This window comes from Carassius gibelio, chromosome B12 (assembly GCF_023724105.1).
Source record: "Carassius gibelio isolate Cgi1373 ecotype wild population from Czech Republic chromosome B12, carGib1.2-hapl.c, whole genome shotgun sequence".
NCBI classification, from domain to species: domain Eukaryota; kingdom Metazoa; phylum Chordata; class Actinopteri; order Cypriniformes; family Cyprinidae; genus Carassius; species Carassius gibelio.
In genome coordinates, this window is record NC_068407.1 from 21,552,041 (window position 1) to 21,572,542 (window position 20,502).

The following is a 20,502-nucleotide window of genomic DNA, read 5'->3' on the forward strand; positions in this document are numbered from 1 at the left end:
AACAGGACCCTACAGTGTAACGTCTCACTCAGTTCAAGCAATGCTGCGTGCTGTTCTTCTGTATTGTCGTTAGGGGGTTCTGTTGTTGCTAATGCATTGCTAGGGTGTTATGGGTGGTTGCTAAGGTACTGATACACTGTAAACCTCGTCACTTCCTGTTTGTTGCTGCATTTTGTCTTGAATTTGAGTTCATGTTAATTCTTTATTAAAATCTATTTTATACACCATTATTTTTGTTTCTATAACGTGTGAATCTATGCTCTATCATATTCTACAACAAAAACAATCAGAACACCTTGTTATCACTAGTTTTATTTAGGTTTTCCAGAGTACACTATTTAGCTTATAGCCCGTTAGCATCGCCAGCGTAGTTGTCGCTAATCCTGCGTGCATTGATAATACTCTATTCACACACATTACCATTGCTTTACTCATAAAGAACAGAAACTGTTATATTAATTAGTAAATGGAATCTTTTCTGGGAGCGTCCTAGATTGTTTCGCGCTGATGGATTGCACCCCAGAAGAATCGGAGCGGAGCTGCTCTCTGACAACATCTCCAGGACACTTCGCTCCATGTGACTAGTAACACAATTCTCAAATAACCATTATGATGAGTTTTGTTCCACCCGCTTAAATGATAAAAGTACTTGCGCTGTAAAAACTATCAAGACTGTGTCTGTTCCCCGAATAGTGAGGTCAAAATATAAATTTAATGTGGGATCTAGAAAAAATCTAATCGTGATTAAACCAGAAACATGTAAAGTAAATGAACAACAACAACGAAAAAATTTAGTTTGGGCTGATAAATATTAGATCACTCACACCCAAAGCAGTTATTGTAAATGAAATGATCACAGATAATAGTTTTGATGTACTCTGCTTGACTGAAACCTGGCTAAAACCAAATGATTATTTTGGTCTAAATGAGTCTACTCCACCAAACTACTGTTATAAGCATGAGCCCCGTCAGACTGGTCGTGGCGGGGGTGTTGCAACAATATATAGTGATATTCTCAATGTTACCCAGAAAACAGGATACAGGTTTAACTCTTTTGAAATACTTCTGCTAAATGTTACTCTGTCAGACATGCAAAATAAATCTAATGTATCTCTTGCTCTGGCTACTGTGTATAGACCACCAGGGCCGTATACAGAATTCCTAAAAGAATTTGCAGATTTCCTCTCAGACCTTCTAGTTACAGTTGATAAGGCGCTAATCATGGGAGATTTTAATATTCACGTTGATAATGCAAATGATACATTAGGACTTGCGTTTACTGACCTAATAAACTCCTTTGGAGTCAAGCAAAATCTCACCGGGCCCACTCATCGTTTTAATCATACACTAGATTTAATTATATCGCATGGACTCGATCTTACTGCTATAGATATTGTATCTCAAAGTGATGATATTACAGACCATTTCCTTGTATCGTGCATGCTGCGTATAACTGATATTAACTATATGTCTCAGCGTTACCGTCTGGGCAGAACTATTGTTCCAGCCACCAAAGAAAGATTCGCAAATAACCTGCCTGATCTATCTCAGCTGCTATTTGTACCCAAAAATACACATGAATTAGACGAAATTACTGACAACATGGGCACTATTTTCTCTAATACATTAGAAGCTGTTCCCCCGATCAAATTGAAAAAAGTTAGAGAAAAACGTACTGTACCATGGTATAACAGTAATACTCACTCTCTCAAGAAAGTAACTCGTAGTCTTGAACGCAAATGGAGAAAAACTAACTTAGAAGTTTTTAGAATTGCATGGAAAAACAGTATGTCCAGCTATAGACAGGCTCTAAAAACTGCTAGGGCAGAGCATATACACAAACTCATTGAAAATAACCAAAACAATCCAAGGTTTTTATTTAGCACAGTGGCTAAGTTAACAAATTACCAGATGCCACCTGATTCAAATATTCCACCAACATTAAATAGTAATGACTTTATGAATTTCTTCACTGATAAAATAGATAACATTAGACCAGAGAGTTTTTTCCTATTAAATTCGGATTATGGTCTGATTGTTTTTTAGACATTATTATACAGTTGCTAGGGTGTTGCTTCTATATGGTTGCTAAGGTGTTGCATTGTTTTTATATGGTTGCTAAGGTATTCGGAGTGATTTTCAATGTCATTCAAAGTGTGAATTAAAAAATGTTTTTCTTGCCAGGATTTTTTTAGAAAGACACATTTTAATGTTGTCAATAAACGTAATAATTACAACCTAATACAACCTAATTTTTAATTACGAAAAATGATTTATTGCTAAAATGCATACACAGTCAAATTTCAAAAACATTTTAAAATTATTATCCTCTATATTATAATAAATAATACATATTGCATACAACAATTGATGTGACTTAACAGTGATGGCACAAAAGCAATCTCTATTAAGCTGATAAGGCAGAGGAGGTGAATTTGGGTGTAAAACAGTGTAAATCAGTGTTCAGTCACCGGGCTGTGTCCTCCATCGTATGGCTGTCTAGTCCTCCAGAGTTTCACAGAGCAGAGGAGCTTCAGACGAGAGCGTGCGAGAGCTTGTCTCTGCTCTTCTGGAGGAAATCTGACGGATCTTCAATCTCCAAGGCTTCAAAGGGACATCTTTCAGCTCACTGATCTCCTGGAAAGAGTTAGACTTATTTCATCTCTAATTACAGTCACAGTTCTCATGAGTGTGGTCAACTTTCTAATAAAATACCAGCTATGTTTCCATCCACCTATCTTTATGCACATTTTTGGAATAATGCATTCAGAAATGCTGGATGGAAAAGCAAAGATGCATAAAATTTTGCATAAAATCACATCTTTGAATGGCAACATAGCTACTGATAACTGCTTCTTGCTTAAATTAGGTGAGGATTTGAAATGCTGTCTGATTTGTGTGATGTGGTATCCATAACCATGTCTCGCTCCCATAAACGTGCCGTTACAGCCAATATCCCATCCTGGCACTCTTTCACCATAATCTCACCGTTCTCCATCATGCATTTCTCATTTCATTTCCAGCCAGGCGTTCACTTCAACAATTTACAGAGAAAACCCATTTGAGTCTTCTCATCCTCATTCCCTTGGCCAAGCAAACTTCAGTGTGTTGAGGCGTTCATGGCAACAAACACTGAACACCAAACTCTGCTGCTGCTCTCATAACACATAATACATTGGGTGGTGTCTTTGTTTTTCTCCTCCACTGGTTTTGCAAACCTTTCAATCTGTGCCCAGTGTCATGTAGCCACAGGTCTGTGTGTGTCACCACTTCTCATCATGGTCAACTTTTCCCCAACACTTTGTAAAATAAAAGCATCTTCAGTAGGAATTTATATATATATATATATATATATATATATATATATATATATATGTATATGTGTGTATGTGTGTGTACAGTATATGTGTCTGTGTGTGTATAAGTATATATATATGTGTGTATGTCATAATGACAGGTGGTTGTATCGTTTGACTTTAGCAACAACTTTAAATGTAATTATTTTTAACTATTTAAAATGTATTATTTAAATTTTAATTATGTTTATTTGTTTAAATCGTTCTCTTTTATTTAATTTTTAGATTAGTTTTAAACACATTTATGTATCAATTCATCTCATTTGGTCTTAGAGATAAGTGGCTTTTAATCTTGTTCTGTGTTCCTGGTTGGGAACCAAAATTCATAGACCATTTATTTATTCACAACAATAAAAGATAATGTCACAGTGTTTGTGCATAACTTCATTAATAAGTATGGGCTTTGTCACACCAGCTGTCCCCTGTATCCTGACCATCAGTGATGTTAACACATGAGGAGAGACTGACTGACCGGCAGCTCCAGAGCCTGAAGCGGCATGAACTCGTTCCCGAAGCGACAGAGCTTCTCTCGGACAGTTTCCCGTGGCCTGCGTTGCCTCGCACTCATCTGAATCTCCAGATCCCTAAACACATGATCTCCAGACAGAACCTGAGACACACGCTGAAGTAAGACCACACTGTGTAGAGAAATCCTTTACAGACAGTAAGTACTGTAGTGTTAGCATACGAGACCCTGGACCACACAACCAGTCATAAGAGATCAATAAATGATCTTTCCAGTGATGTGTGGTTTGTTCGGAGGACAATATCTGTCTGAGATACAACTATTATAAATCTGGAATCTGAGGGAGCAAAAAAAATCTAAATATTGAGAAAATCATCTTTAAAGTTGTTCAGATGAAGTTGTTAGCAATGCATGTTAATAATGAAACATTAAGATAAAGTAGGACATTGACTAATTATCTTCATGGAACATGATCTTTACTTAATATCCTAATGTTTTTTGGTATAAAAGGGAAATGTATAATTGTGACTCATACAGTGTATTGTATCTATTTCTCCAGATATCCCTGAGATACTGGTGACTGCTTCTGTGCTGCAGGACACACATGAACTCAACTGACTGACCTCACTGTATTTGGGCAGTGTGACTCTCCCTAAAGAGCTCCTGAGGTCAGGGTCTGGGGTCTGTAGAGTCAGAACGCTTCTCTGCAGGTCTAGAGCAGAAATAGACGTTAGATGTTACACATAAATAAATCTGATCTAATCCGGAATAAAAGTTTAAAGACAACATTTGACAATTGAATGCATTGAACTTCTGTAATGTGACATCTTTCTGATCCAGTGTGTTATTTTAGTATTAGTTATGTAATATTTAAGTTTTATGATAATTTTGAATTTTATACTTTAATTTAAATTTTAGTTAAGATTGTAGTAATTTTGTTATGTGCTTTTGTCATTTGTGTTCGTTTTTAATTATTATAAATATTACTGTTTAGGTTTAAGTTATTTTTTATTTCAGTTAGGTTTTATTTATATTATTTTCATATAGTAATAGTAGAGCTGTTAAATTATGTGTGTGTGTGTGTGTGTGTGGGTGTGTTTGCGTGCATGCGTGCGTGTGTGTGTGTGTGTGTGTGTGTGTGCATGCACCCATGTGTGTGTGTGTGTGTGTGTGTGTGTGTGTATGCGTGCCCACAAGTGTGTATGTGTGTGTGTGTGTGTGTGTGTGCGTGCTTGTGCCCATGTGTGTGTGTGTGTGTGTGTGTGTGTGTGTGTGTGTTTGTGTGTGTGTGTGTGTGTGTGTGTGTGTGCGTGCGCCCATGTGTGTGCGTGTGTGTGTGTGTGTGTGTGTGTGGTAAAGAGAGTTTCAGTTCACCTGTTGGTTGACTATCACCCGCACTAAGGCATGTCCCAGTGACCTCTGAACTTTCACCCCAGCAGATGAAACTCCCAGCGCCGACACGTGATTGGCTGTCCTCCTCCTCCTCCTCTTTGATTGGACTGGTAGCTTCTCTGTGGGGGACATTAATGTATCATCAGAAGACATCAGTGATGGATGAGGTCAGTGAGCACATGTATGTGATGACACGCGGTCACATGATGCTATCACACGGATCTCAGTGACACAAACACACATACAGCAAAGGCTACAAACACAGTCCTAAAAGTGAGCTTCATCAACTTTAAGATCATAAAAAGTCATATAACAAAAGTTTTAATGATCATTTTGAGAAATCATAAATTTGGGAATGGAAGAAAACAGTAATCTTGATATGGACTAATGTGACCCCTAAACTTCAGAAGTAGTGTTTAACTAAATAAATGTGAGCTCTGCGTGTTCAAAGTATAAAACTGGGAATGATCTTTCAGCGAATCAGTGAATAGCACACATTTATATCAAAGTGATTGATTATGATCTGCTGCTGATGAATTGTGACATATGGTTTTTATATCATATGTTGTAGAACAGTTTTATCTCATCTGTTTTAATGTGCAGCTAAAAATAGTAAAGCATAGACATTTCAAAATAAGAGTCCACTCATTAGTACATGAGCAAATTTTCAGTCCGTAAGCATATCTACCATATCAACTCATTTCAATATATACTCTATCAAATAACCCTGCCTTGGGTATTTTAAACTTGCTTTGCTAATAAGTAAGCTCATTTAATTAAGTAAAATAATCTGAGAGATACCATTCGTTTTGGGAGGGTTTTATGGGTTTGTGCTGTAGGAACAACATACAGTCTCCTTAAATGAAATAAAAATGACTCCAATGTCTTCTAATGTCAGAAGAATAAAGTGAAATAAGTTATTATTAGCAGAAAAACCTGCCATATCAAGAGGACAGCACTGGTTTCAGTATTTTTTATATAATAATGTCAAATTTGATCCGTGGTGGTAAACCGATAATGACAGAACTTTTGTTTTGTCTGTGTGTGTCTCTTTAAGACAGAGTCTTGTAAGTATTTGTGATGGATTAAGCCCAAAGCACGTCTAACAGACTGAGGTCTACTCTATCTCCAGAAATAATCACCAAATGAGGGACTTTTCTACGTTTCAACACGTTCTGCCAGAGGCTTCAATCTCAGATATATCTGACCCATGATCTGTTAAAGCATAAAACTGTTAAAACATATTTGATTGATTAATAGATAAACTTATTTCTAAACCAATTTCACTTAAATAGTATTTAAGAATTACATAGCCAAGTGGAAAGACATAGAAACACATATACAAGACCTTCAAGTTCAGTCACTTATAGGGGAGAGTAAAATCCTTCGATATATTAAAGATAAACTAGACCCAATAACAACATTCTCATTGAAGATATGGCATTCTATTGTTAAACAATTCAAATTGGAGAAAGAAATTGGAATACTTAGGTGGATTACTCATGATGAGGAATATAAGTCAGGAAGGGATGACTCAATATTTCAACAGTGGAGGGATAGGGGAATAACAGCATTGTGCTGTGTAATTGCAGAGGGTGAAATTAGAAGTTTCCAGGACTTAAAGGAAAACTTCGGATTAAGAAATCAGGACTTATTTAGATACTTCCAGTTAAGGGATTACTACAACAAAAAAAGGAAAGTTAGAGTAAATGATATCCACCCCCTTACTAAAACGATGATGAGAATCAGAATAATTTCTTTTTTGTATGAAGTGTTGATGTGTAGTGGTCCCTCCTCTACATTATTTATAAAATTGAAATGGGATAAAGAACTAAAGATTGAAATACCAGAAACGGATTGGTATGACTTGTGGTCAATACACCAAACTACTACCAGTTCACAAATATGGAGGGAGTTTTTCTGGAAGTGCCTTCTCCGCTTCTTTATAACACCTAAGATCAGAAACAAACACGTCTCTGAACAGCAAGCTTGCTGGAGGCAGTGTGGACAATCAGAAGCGGATCACACACATATTTTCTGGAGCTGTGAGAAAATTCAGTCTTTTTGGGACAATGTGCAGGTAGTTATGTCGGAAGTGTTTGGATTTAAAATACCCAGAACCTCTATGTTTCTACTTATGGGAAATATTAAAGGCATAGTCCCTAAAAGTGAGCAACATTTATGTAAGATCCTTCTTGCAGCTTGCAAAAAAACTATAACTAGGAATTGGCTCAAAGATCCTACTTTGAAGAGTAAACAATGGTTTGGAATTATTGAAGAAATCATGGTTATGGAAGAACTTACATATGTTTTAAGAACAAAGAAAGGTGCTTTTAAAAGGGACTGGGAAAAGTGGTTGAATTATTAAGAATTTAAAGACATCCTCAACTAAGTAAACATTAATGGCTATTAGAATGATTAACCTCACCGAGTTGGCTTTGTTGTTCTTTTTCAATGGGGGGGGGTTAGCGCATATCTTTTTAGGTATGCAGGTATATGATGATTGATATTTAAGAATATGCATGGATATGTATAGGTATAAAGCTGTCTATGCTATGTAGCTATGTGCAGCTATATATAAAAACGTATTTTCAAACCTATTTCAAATTACATTTATTTTGTTGAAAACAGAATAATAAATGACTCTTTTTACAAATTTCTAAAGATGGTTCGTGTTTCATTTTTGAAATGCATGAGTGGGGTGCTTTTAATGCAATTCACGAATATCTTGCTTTTTTTGTCGGAAAATACATAAATCTGTAAAGAAATAGGTAGTTGGCCTGGATGTGTTGTAATTGTTGCAGATATTTTAGTATTTGGCATTGTGGAAACAGGTCACCTGACCCTTTTAAGAATCAATTGGTCAATTATCTTTGGAAGTCTGTCTTTGGAAACTTGCGCAGACAGATGGTAGCCAGGTCAAAGGTCAGCCTCTGAACACCTGGGGTCAAGTGTCTCCTTCACAAGAGAGTTAAAGAGAAGAGAAGATCTTGCTCTGAGTCGTATGCACAGTTATACCTGTAGGTTTGGTAAGTGTCCGGGTTGCTCAGATCCCACTGCTGTTCCTGTCCAAACCAGCCCACACAACTTCCCTGAGGGGTCCAGAGACAGGCCCTGCGGTCCACCGAGACGCTCAGAACCAAGAGCTGAGACTCGTACACCAGCAGCTCGCTGCTCACTATCGCCCTCTCATGACCCCTCCAACACTGCAGCAGGGAGGGACGACTTTCTGCAGACTGAGACAAACACTCATCAGCTCACAGCTGAGACTCCTTCAGACATATCCTTAAACTGGTTATGATTAATGAGCTGAAAATGCATCTGGTCATGTTTTCTTTTATTGGAGTAAACGCTGTATACCCTTATGAAAAATAAGTGTGTTCAAGTGTGCTATTAGTATACTTCTTTTAAACTTGACTTATAGTATGAAATGGGGGAAACAGGGAAGCTGGATATTTGAATAAGCTGAGGTGTGGATGTAAACATGCTCATTAATGTCCATACCTGTGAATCTGCAGCAGATAAAGCGTAGTGTGAGATGTCCCAGACCTTAATGAATCCGGCTGTGTCTCCGGTCACAAGCAGACTGTTTTCGTGGTCTGTGCTTAAACCCATCACACACTCGTCAGCTCCATCAGGTGCATAGAACTGTCCTACATCACGAATTAAATAAAGCTTCAAATATTTGATCAGAAATACAGTAAAATGTTATGTTATTACAGATTCAAAGAAGTGTTTTATGTGTATGTATATTGTAAAATGGAATTTATTCCTGAAGCAATGCTAACTTTTTAAGCTTCGTTACTCCTTAAACATGCTAATTTGCTCTTTTTATTATTATCACTGTTCAAAACAGTTGTGCTGCTTCATAATTTTGTGGAAACAGTTATACATTTTTTGATGAATAGAAAATTCAAAAGAACAGCTTTATTTCAACTACATTTTTTGTTTTGTAGCATTATAAATGTCTGTCAATTTTGATCAATTTAATGCTTCCTTGCTGAATAAAAGTATTAATTTATTTTTTAAGTTATTGATCCAAAACTTTTTGATGCTAGTGCATAAAAAAATAAATATATACACTAATTTTTTTTAATAATATTAATCATATATAAAAATAAAAATAAAATGAAACAGCAAATCACCATATTATCACATGAATAAATAAAATGTTAAAATATTCTAAACAGAAAGTGTATTGCCCTACACATCTAAATAATTCCAATATAAACTTTAAAATATATCAAAAATAGAAAATAGTTATTTTAAATCGTAATAATATCTCACAATATTAGTTGTTACTGTCTTTTTGATAAAATAAATGCATCCTTGGTGAGCAGACTTCTTTAAAAATCTTAATTATTCCAGATATTTTCTCCAGCTTACAGTATGTATTATGGTTTCTGAAGTGAAGTGCGGTTTAAGTCAGTGCTCAGTTTAAAGGTGTATGTTAAAGTGTTTGTGATTGTGTGAACCGTGGTTGTGTGTGGGCCCGGAGATGCTCCAGCAGCAGACAGATCCCTTCTGTGAGCTGAGCAGCACCGCGCCGCTCCTCAGGTGACTCTGCTCGGCTCGTCTTTGCAGGAACAGCAGTCTATGAACAGGCAGATGAGCTCTACACACAAACAAGCACATTATTTCCCTCTTACTGCTGAGGGTCTGCAGGAAACTGCTGATTCACAATCCAAAGACTGTTAAATGAACATCATAAAAACAAAACAAGCGTGTTTTCTTAGGATTAAGTAAAATGCAATGGTTTGCAGTCTGATTTCATACGGACTTCAGTAGCTTGTGTGTCTGCAGTCGAGTGATGGGTTTCTGCAGAGCCAGGCTCCATATAATGATCTCTCCATCATAACTCCCAGTAGCCAGAAGACCCAGACCCGGACAGTGATCCATGGCCAGGATATCCTCACTGTGCTGATGACCAGAGTTCCAGGACAGGTCTGCATTTATATAGATGTCCTGTACTCACAGATACACTTCAGTAAACATCTCCAATTCTGCTGTGTCAGACCACCATTAAAACACATTTTTTTTTATCATAGACATATCAAGGTATGACCACAAAAGCACACGCAGAGCTGAACAGAATGAGAAAAAAATGCACTTTATGCATGCATTCTGGCTAAAAGCATGCATTTGCTTTTAAGTAGCCATTAAAAACTGGCCCTTACTTCTGAAAATGCAATGCTATACTGAGCGATCAGTCGACTCCAGCCTGTGGCTAGAAGCTGGTTGTCATGGTGACAGATGACCCCGGTGACCTCTGAATTGGAGACGGTTTCTAGTTTGTGAAGATTGAGGCCATTCAGTAAGTTCCACACCTATAGCAAGAGAACGCAGAACATACTTAGAAACTTTGTTTGTAAAAGCATAAGCAATAATATTGTGAAATGTTTTTACTTATTAAAGGGGTCATATAATAACGCTAAAAAAAGCATTATTTGGTGTATTGAAATGTGTTTATTTGGCTTGAGCCTGGTGGATGAGCCTTAACTTTCATAAAGAATTTCTCTTTGGATTTGACACTTTAGACTAACACTCCAAAGAGAAAAGAAAAATGTAAATTGCATCATATGACCCCTTCAAAGTAATGGCTTTCTATTATAATATATTGTTAAACTCTAATTTATTTCTGTGATGCTCCGCTTTATTTAGCAATGATACATTCAATTGATCAAATAAAGAAAATAAAGACATTTATAACATTTCTATTTCAGATAAATTCTGTTCATCTGATCTTTCTATTCATCAAAGAAACCTGAAAAATTCTACTCAACTGTTTTCAACATAATAATAACAATGCCTTCCTTGATGACCTAGCTGCTTCCAACAGAAAAATAATAATAATACAAATCTGGTGTTAATTTGAATCTTTATGAAAAATCGCTTGTTGTATTCCACGCTTGTGTGCTGCTTTGGTTACACACATCAACTATATTAATACATATAAACATAGTTATCATCTGTCATGAGTTTAAAATCAATAAAACACGTTCAGATTTTTAAAATCCACATTTTTAATACAAACATATTAAGACAAAGTTACACCACACTGACAGGTGCAAACGGTCAACAGATTACAGCATGTCAGTCACTTTTCAGATAAACCAGGGGTGCATCAATATGAACATTTTGTCTACCGATAACCGATACATTTTTATTTATTTTAAAGTCGATAACTGATATTTTGGTTGATAAATCTATATCTATATATATAATTTTTAGCCTGACTACAAAAAAGGTCTTATAGTTAAAAGCCACATCCTAAACACTTCAACATAAGCAGCCTAGTGGGCATCTTAAAAATAGTTTTACTCTCTCAAAAAATTTCATCATAAAAAGACTAAAATAATGCATAAATAATGCAAACAAGTCATCTCAAGTCAAGTGTTTCTGAAGGAAATAATGCATTATTTATCGGGCCGATACTGATAACAGAAAAATGTAGCATTTATTGGCCGATACCGATTTGGCCGATACTGATATGGTGGCAGATATATCGTGCATCCCTAACTGGCACCCCCCAAAAAAGACAATTTAACATGTTAAATGTCTGAGAAAAAAAGAGAACTGACTACCAAGAGTAAAACACTGGTCCCATGAAACCAGATAAACATGTCTGTTGCTGTTTGGCTTCATCTGTCGGTGCAGTGCAAATTGCCATATACAATACAGTAATGCAATATACTGTTACTTGTTAATAAGTGTAGGTTCAAACTAAATCCCCAAATGTCTGTCAAGGATGCATAAACCCCACTTTGGCAAATCCAAGCCAGAAAAACTACATTACATTTACATTTAGAAATGTAGCAGAAAATTTTATCCAAAGCAACTTAGAAATGAGGACAAAAGAAGCATTTAAAACCTACAAAAGAGCAACAATATACAGTATAATTGCTGTGACAAGTCTCAGTTAGCTTAATGCAGTACACATTGCAAGGTTTTTCTTATATAGTAAATAAAAAGAAAACAAGTAAATAGAATAGGAAAAAAATAAGGAAACGCTAGTTTTAGAGGCTCTTATTTAAAGAAAAACTAGATATAGAATAGAGCACAAGTGTTACAGGGTGCATTGTTTATTTTTTAATAGAAAAAAAAACCTGATAAAATAAAAAAATAGAGTTAGAATAGAGAGTGCTAGAGTTAGAGGATCAAAAGAAGATGTAAGATATGTGTTTTTAGCCATTTCTTGAAGTTGGCTGCTCGGATTGAGTTCCACCAAGAATTTAAGACACAGTCAGTTTTCATTGGTGATCTCAAATATGAAACTTAATTGTAAGCTTAATGAACACATTTGGATAATTAAATCCTTTCCCCTTCAAAGAGATATGAGCTGTATTGCATGTCTGAAACAGCTGTCTGAGAGGTGTTTCAAAGAAAGGGACTGTGCTATTATTGATGTGTCCTGCTCGTGACACTTGCCTTGATAGTGCCATTGGTGGCTGCAGAGATCAGTCTGCGCTGATGTACATCTAGTGCCATACAGGAGACCTCCTCCTTACCGTGAGCGTTCCTTATCTCCATCGTCTTGATGCCTGTCTTCACATCCCACACCGTCAGTGTGGAGTCAGCGCAGGCTGTGATCACCTAGACCACATTACAACATTAACATATAATGTTCTGTCCACAAACCATCAATCAGACAAACTCAAACACCAACCTGCTGAAGATGGGGATTATAGAGGGCATAGGTGTAAATCCCAGACCTGCTGTTGGATTGGCTCTTGTGCAGATGTAGTGTGGCCAGAAACTCTCTGCAGGTCACCAGGAGCACAGGATCTGGAGTCAGGCTGAGGAGCAGAGGAACGCTGCCATGCTCCGGAGCGAAGCCTAGCTGGATATTAGGGAACTGCAGGGGAATCGTCTTTAAGCAGTGCTGAGAAGGAATATCCCATATTTTCAGCACCTGAAAGGTGATACAGAGAGAAACCAGAGCATTTCAATGAACTATCTTTGACTTATAATCATTTCTTTTGTTTCTTGTGAAATCCGACCGCAGGTTTTTTATAATATATTCCTCTCTCTCTGTTCTGCACTCTGACATCTGTTAGGAGGAACACTAACCGCGTCCTTGGAGTAGCTGAAGATCTTGCCCAGTGTTTGGTGAATAACCACATCCAGCACAGTGGTCTGATGACTGCGCAGAACCGCAGTCGGGCGAGAGGTCACATAACGGTTCCACAGTCTGACCGCAGAACCCACTCCAGCGGTCACCAGCAGCCCCAGAGAGAAGCTGAAGTCAAAACACCTGACTCCCTGCAGGAGCAGAAGGACATGAAGACATGGTCACGGGGTTTCAGATGTTGTGTCCTTATTTTCGTGTTGCTGTTTGTCATTATTTTTTTAAAATTGAGATGTATGCATCATCTGAAGCTGAATAAATGATCTCTCCACTGATGTGTGGTTTGTTAGGAGGACAATACTGTCTGAGATACGAGTATTTGAAAATCTGGAATCTGAGCGAGCAAAAAAATCTAAATATTGAGAAAATCATCTTTAAAGTTGTTCAGATGAAGTTCTTAGCAATGCATATTACTAATCTAAAATGAAGTTTTCATATATTTACTATAGGAAATTTACTAAATATCTTCATGGAACATGATCTTTACTTAATATCCTAATGGTTTTTGGTATTAAAGAGAGATCTATAATTGTGACTCTTACAGTGTATTGTTGTGTATTTCTACAGATCTTCGTCTGTGACACTGATGACTGCTTCTGTGCTGCAGGGACACATTTAGTCTTGTTTTACACAATATCTAGACTCTGTTGGGTTTTTTTCTCAAGCAATTAAATTTGTGACTAATGTGGGGGCGGCTTATTACTTCTTTGAATATAACAGAATGGAAAATGTTGGAGAATAGTCTGTTCTAATAAATCCGTCAAAACAACTAAATGAAGACTTTTTATTTGGGTCTGGACACTCCCTTTAAAAACCACAACACCAACCTCTCTGAATCATGAGTGTGTTTTAGACTTCAGTTCTCTGTGACTGTCCTTTTACCCTAGAAAACAACATGCCTTCAAAGTCTGGCATTGATCATGTGCACATTATGTACAGTATATATGTTGCTACAATATCCTATACTGTAAACCTGGCTCACAACAATATAGTACACAGAGAATAAGCTATTATATAGTGTATAATCACCTTTTCTATTCTCCAGATGTATTCCTCTCTCTTCTGACTGACATCAATGATGACCACAGAGCTGGCTGGACTTTCTGATGAAGTAATAATGAGCTCATCATGCGGCTCATACAGGATTCTGTTGATCGGCTCATTGTGGATTTTTGGGATGTGCTGATAGGAGACCAGTGCGCTGTGTGCATGTATATCCTGTAATCATGAAATCATTTTTACAATACACAATTTTAGATGTATATCAAATGCATTTAAAAGGGTCATGGACTGAGAAACCAAAATTCCCTTGATCTTTTGACATATAAGGGTCATTGTACAGTAGAAACTTTGTCATTAGTCTAAAAACAGCTTATTGAATGCAATCTGCCAAAACGACATCTTGTGGAATGTATGATTATATGATGTAATGGTGTGGATAGGCCCCGCCTCCACCAAAGAACATCAACACCTGCTTCTAAGTCACTGACTGCTTAGCCCCACCCACATATTCTTTATCACTGCCGTTTAGCCCCGCCCAGCGATTATACATTGCTGCCCTTTAGCCCCTCCTACCGATTATACATCACTGCCCGTTTAGCTCCGCCTACCGATTATACATCACTGCCCGTTTAGCCCCGCCCACCGATTTTACATCGCTGCCCTTTAGCCCCTCCTACCGATTATACATCACTGCCCGTTTAGCCCCGCCTACCGATTATACATCACTGCCCGTTTAGCCCCGCCCACCGATTTTACATTGCTGCCCTTTAGCCCCGCCCACCGATTATACATCACTGCCCGTTTAGCCCCTCCTACCAATTATACATCACTGCCCGTTTAGCCCCACCTACCGATTATACATCACTGCCCGTTTAGCCCCGCCCACCGACTTTACATCGCTGCCCTTTAGCCCCGCCCACCGATTATACATCACTGCCTGTTTAGCCCCGCCTACCGATTATACATCACTGCCCGTTTAGCCCCGCCCACCGATTTTACATCGCTGCCCGTTTAGCCCCGCCCACCGATTTTACATCACTGCCCGTTTAGCCCCGCCTACCGATTATACATCACTGCCCGTTTAGCCCCGCCCACCGATTTTACATTGCTGCCCTTTAGCCCCTCCTACCGATTATACATCACTGCCCGTTTAGCCCCGCCCACCGATTGTACATCACTGCCCTTTAGCCCCGCCCACCGATTATACATCACTGTCCGTTTAGCCCCGCTCACCGATTGTTCATCACTGCCCGTTTAGCCCCGCCCACCGATTGTACATCACTGCCCGTTTAGCCCCGCCCACCGATTGTACATCACTGCCCGTTTAGCCCAATTAATACAGTACCAAATAATAAAAAAAGTCAATTCATGTCATGACCCCTTTAAATATGCTCATTTTATTGTACACATTGTCCAAGTTGCCTTGGCACAATACTCCTCCTCACGTGGAAATGCATTCACTCACTGGCATGAAGATTTGGACTGGGCCGCTCTGGTTGGTGAAAGGCATTTCAAAGAGTCCCTTGAAAGGCTGAAGAAACCACAGCAAATTCACAGAGCCTCTGTCATCGCCCCACATCAGCACACACTTTTCTCCCGGAGCCTGGACACACAGATCAAACGTGACTCACGGTGAACTAAAACCAAACCAAACCAGCTTTGGAAAATCAGCAAGCTTAAAATAAACTCAAGTTCAACACCGGGGCACGAAATGTCAGCAGCCTACCTCTGTGTCGTACCAATAACACAGAGCAGTAGCAATATGACTCAGTCCTGGAAACACACACAGAGAGAGAGGAACACAACACGGTCAACACGAAGCAGAAGAGCGAGCGTCTAGTGCACATCTGACAGGCTTGTTGTCATACCGAACAGGTGAACCTGCTCAAAACTGCATGTGGTGGTCACGTCAAAGAAGTGGATGCCCCTGCTCAGGGTCGCAACAGCAATTTTGTGAACATTTCCCAAGTAGACAGCATCAGTGGTCCAGCCCTGGAAGCTCTTTCGATACTGCCTTTTATTAAAGGGGCCGGCACACATCTGCAGGGACGAGGGAGAGGTTTACACAAGATATGACTGTAAACATATCATTCTGAGAATTAAGTGTTAATCTGACACCTCCAGAGGCTTAATGCTGTTCAGATGTCTGTTCCACACGATGAGAGTCCCTCTCTTGCTGACGCTGATGTAACGCATGGGTGGAGACTGACTCAAAGCCAAGACTCGCACAATCGGCTCTTGCTGAAGTAATGAGGGATTTACAATTAGTGCGGAACAAACATTCTATGAACCTCAAACACTAATGAACAACATCAATATACAGATAGATAGGAAACATAACTAATACAGACAAAGTTAAAGGTGATGCAGAAATCTCACCTTGTTGTAGGTACAGTGGTGTATTGCCGGCTGTGAGATGGGGACATGTTTACAGGCCCACATCGAGTCTTTCATATGCTTGAGATGCTGCAGAATGAAGTTGTGGAACGTTTGCCATCCTACCCAACCATCACACGAGACGTCCATCTGCACAGAAGAAGACACACCTGTCAGAAAACGAGAAAGGACCAGCAGAGAAGTGTTTAAAGTGAATAATCACAGATGGAAGAGCACCGGCCTCATTGAATAACTCCTCCACGTCTCTTCTCTGGTAGTCCTGGCCTGTCGCTTCTTTCAGAGAGGAGAAGAAATCCTCAAGACTCATGGAGTTAGCTGAGACTGGGACTCTTCTGTTGGGTTTGGATCTGACTGAACGCTGTCTAAAGAACGACTCCATCAGGGCCCTCAGATGACTCGACTGCAGCGACTCCAGCAGACGCACACTCCGGCCGGCAAAACTGCATTTAATGGAGCGAGAGAAATAAACATATGCATATATGTGACCCTGGGGCACAAAACCAGTCATAAGTGTACATTTTTTGACATTGAGATGTATGCATCATATTAATAATGCTGAATAAATGATCTCTCCATTTATGTGTGGTTTTTCGGAGGACAATATCTGTCTGAGATACAACTATTTGAAAATCTGGAATCTGTGGGAGCAAAACAATCTAAATATTGAGAAAATCATCTTTAAAGTTGTTCAGATGAAGTTCTTAGCAATGCATATTACTAAAGGAGCGAATGACACACAGAGACCTCATGTGGAGCAAACTGCAATTGCAGTTACTTTCTCACTGTGTGTACACATGTAAGTGCTTATCACTGTTGGATCTTCTGACATATAATTGTGCATTATTATTATTATTATTTATGTCTTTATTTTTTACTATTTTATAAAATATAAAAAATGCAAATAATCAAATAAACTTGTAAACATCAAAAATGGAAGAAATGCTTCCCATTCAGGAGTGTCAAGAGTTGTGAGGAGGAGAGAGAAAGGAACACACTTTTAAAGTTCTGAAATACATAAACTTATAATGTTATAAAATGAAAAAACTTTATTTTAATTTCACTTTATTTTCATGCTGATGTTAAAAGCCATGCGTTGTTTGAAAATCAAACAGCATTATCTTAAGTTTTATTTTAAGTTTAGAACAATATTCATTCTGGTGTTTGTTATGCTGATAGACCACACTTTTACAGATTTGTACATGAACAAAATTGTACATTTCTGTATTTTCTGTAATGACAATGAAAATATAGACATAAATATAATAACAATAAATCATAATGCATTAGAGAATAATGATTAGAGTTACAAAGCTATGTACAAATTGTTCAAAGGATAAAAATGAAAAATGAAACAAATAATAACACAGAAAATTATAACTATAAAATAATATAATATATACAATTATATATATTTATATATATATTTTACCACACAGTCGTGAAAATCAGTTTGGTTTAAACCATGTATAATTTGCCTCTGACATGTAACATGATTATAAAATATTAAGAAATAAGAGTAAAGAATAGCTCCTTAATAGGCAACACATGCCATCCGTTCCACTGTGCAGTGAAAGCAATGACATTCTTCAACCAATCAGCTTCAGTGATGTATCATGAAAGCACGCTGTTGTTGCCCTGTGTAACCTGACAACTAAACTAAATGAGCCGGAGAAGTTCCTGATTTAAACATCAGCCCTAATCACAGAAGACACGGATGGACAGCTTTAAAAACCACACGAGAAGATGACAATATGTTCATTACATTCAAATACTAATTGATTGGGATGCATATAAAAACTAAGCGAAAGATTCTTTATAGTTGGAAGACGATAACTGATATATTTGGTCCAATAAATCTACATCTTGAATCTCGAATCTAAATTAAACAAAACTCTCACTATTAAAAGACGCGTCCCGAGCACTTCATTTTTATTATACATCTTTCTTTTTTTTAATTCAAGGTAAACCATAATTTATCAGCTTTAATATATCAGCTTAATTTCCCTCTGAACAATAACAATAACATTAAAAGTGAATATTTATCAGTTACCATTAAATTGCCAATATTTTGTGCACTCCTGCTACTTTAGGATTTACTTGAATTATCAGGTTAAATGTATAATAACTATAATAAATATGATTGCATGTATAGATGTCTGTGTTTGCAGTAATGCTGTGCTGTAAGATGTGTTAAATCAGATTGCACTTACTATTGAATAGAGCTGGGGGTTTCCTGCTTATAGACCTTCCATGGATCCTTGTGTGCTTTCAGAGAGTCCATATCTAATAACAGATACACAGTTTAGAGCAGGAAAAGCAGGAAACTAAATGATTAGTCTTTTCCTGTCCTCGGTGTGTGTTTGCTGTCTCTTATCTTTCCTCAACAAGAGACAGTTATACTCAGCTTTCTAGATTAATCATCCATTAGTTACCAAGACAATGTCCTACAACAACACAATTAAAGAGCAGCCTTGGCCCATCTACTGAACACATTTATTAACTAAACAAACACCGTTTATGTGTATAATGTTTTTCATGTAGTCTATTTGTGGCCAGAATTATTTCTTTACTGTTTGTTACTGCTAAGTTAGACAAAACACTTTCCATTTACAATGTGTAGTACAAATGTAAATGTATGACAGTATTATAGCAGAAACAGTAATTTATTAAAGAAACATCGTCCAGCGCGTGAAGCCGAGCGCTAACGTTACACTTGAAAAACAAACAAATGTTTACCGTTACAATGTTACAACTGTAACAGCTACAGTCTGTAAAAGCTCTTTCATGTGTGACAAATACACAATAGTAAGGATGAAACCTTGCTTAGTTTCCTCTCTTCTGGTCAGATAAGTCTCAGATTTCATTATTTGGTTCATCTGAAACTACTCTCGGTTAGTTTGTGGAGTTTGATGAGCGCAGTTTCATACAGTAAAAGAAATACCGTGACGACGCTCCGTCCTGAAGAGGGCGATAGAGACACATTCAGATCCCTCTGACGATAAAGCGCCTGTCAGTGTTTATTATGATTATGAGGATCATTTAAAATATGTATATTAAAATTACAGTTTGCTATGTTACGCAGCATAACGGACTCTTTTTGTACAGGTAAAATAACTGGAAGCGAATGACGCCGGAAGTCTCGCACATTCAAATTAAAAACGGCGCGTTCGGAGATATTGATTTGATTTAAATGAAGAACTTAACCCTGTGCAATCTTCAGAAGAGCACTATTACTGTCAATAATCAAAGAGACATCGTTTTAATTAAGATACTGACATAATAGATATTCAATTTGAAACGTTGGCGAAGGTTCCACAGATTTCTATACCACGTGGGTACACAGAAATATAGAAATAGCCTGAGAATAAATAAATTATCAACTAAACAGTTACATCTGCAAAAACACATGTTTTGTGTTCTAAATGAGCCTACAATGTAAAACAAGTAAATTAAAAACAGTAAAATGTAATGTAATAATTTCCTGAATTACAAACAAAAATAACATTTTTCAGTATTCAGTTTGTTACAAAAATAGCTTTGTTCTCAAAATGGTAGATAGATAGAAAAATCCATTTTTAAATGGATTTAATATTAGTTAACTATAATTACCCTAAGTGGCTTAAGGTCCCCATTTTCCAAAAATATTTGTTATTTACAAAAATTCCTGTGGCCATATATTTAACGAGTTAGAAAATTATAAATAAATAATTGTTAATTGTTATTTTAGCTCATTTGAATGCACGAAAGAGGCTTAGTTGAGA

At 37.5% G+C, this 20,502-nt stretch overlaps 1 protein-coding gene across 2 annotated transcripts; it reads right to left on the bottom strand.

Moving 5' to 3' along the window:
- Window positions 1-2,323: 2,323 nt before the first annotated feature.
- LOC127968704 (WD repeat-containing protein 49) lies at window positions 2,324-19,726 on the bottom strand. 2 transcript variants are annotated; one of them, XM_052570045.1, is made up of 21 exons: window positions 19,560-19,726; window positions 18,952-19,024; window positions 16,962-17,181; window positions 16,724-16,870; window positions 16,463-16,585; window positions 16,213-16,384; window positions 16,071-16,117; window positions 15,810-15,947; window positions 14,372-14,560; window positions 13,285-13,476; window positions 12,881-13,126; window positions 12,643-12,807; window positions 10,392-10,541; window positions 9,995-10,179; window positions 9,690-9,829; window positions 8,719-8,867; window positions 8,233-8,450; window positions 5,197-5,333; window positions 4,446-4,534; window positions 3,829-3,966; window positions 2,324-2,637 (listed from the first exon to the last, which is right to left on the bottom strand). In XM_052570045.1, exons 1-21 carry the CDS (start codon window positions 19,615-19,617, stop codon window positions 2,500-2,502), a joined length of 3,114 nt encoding a protein of 1,037 aa, XP_052426005.1. In that variant the 5' UTR covers window positions 19,618-19,726; the 3' UTR covers window positions 2,324-2,499. The 2 variants fall into 2 exon arrangements, with proteins under 2 accessions (XP_052426005.1, XP_052426006.1); XM_052570046.1 differs by lacking the exons at window positions 3,829-3,966; window positions 4,446-4,534 and having other exon boundaries at window positions 2,495-2,637.
- Window positions 19,727-20,502: the final 776 nt, after the last annotated feature.

Bases quoted from the DNA above. Each gene is read 5' to 3' on its own strand.
- LOC127968704 (XM_052570045.1), bottom strand. From the start codon at position 19,617: ATGAACCAAATAATGAAATCTGAGACTTATCTGACCAGAAGAGAGGAA. The intron at 16,871-16,961 runs GCCGGTGCTCTT...TCTTCTGTGCAG, and splicing joins TGGAGGAGTTATTCAATGAG to ATGGACGTCTCGTGTGATGG. The intron at 9,830-9,994 runs GTCCGTATGAAA...GTTTGTGTGTAG, and splicing joins CAGACACACAAGCTACTGAA to AGCTCATCTGCCTGTTCATA.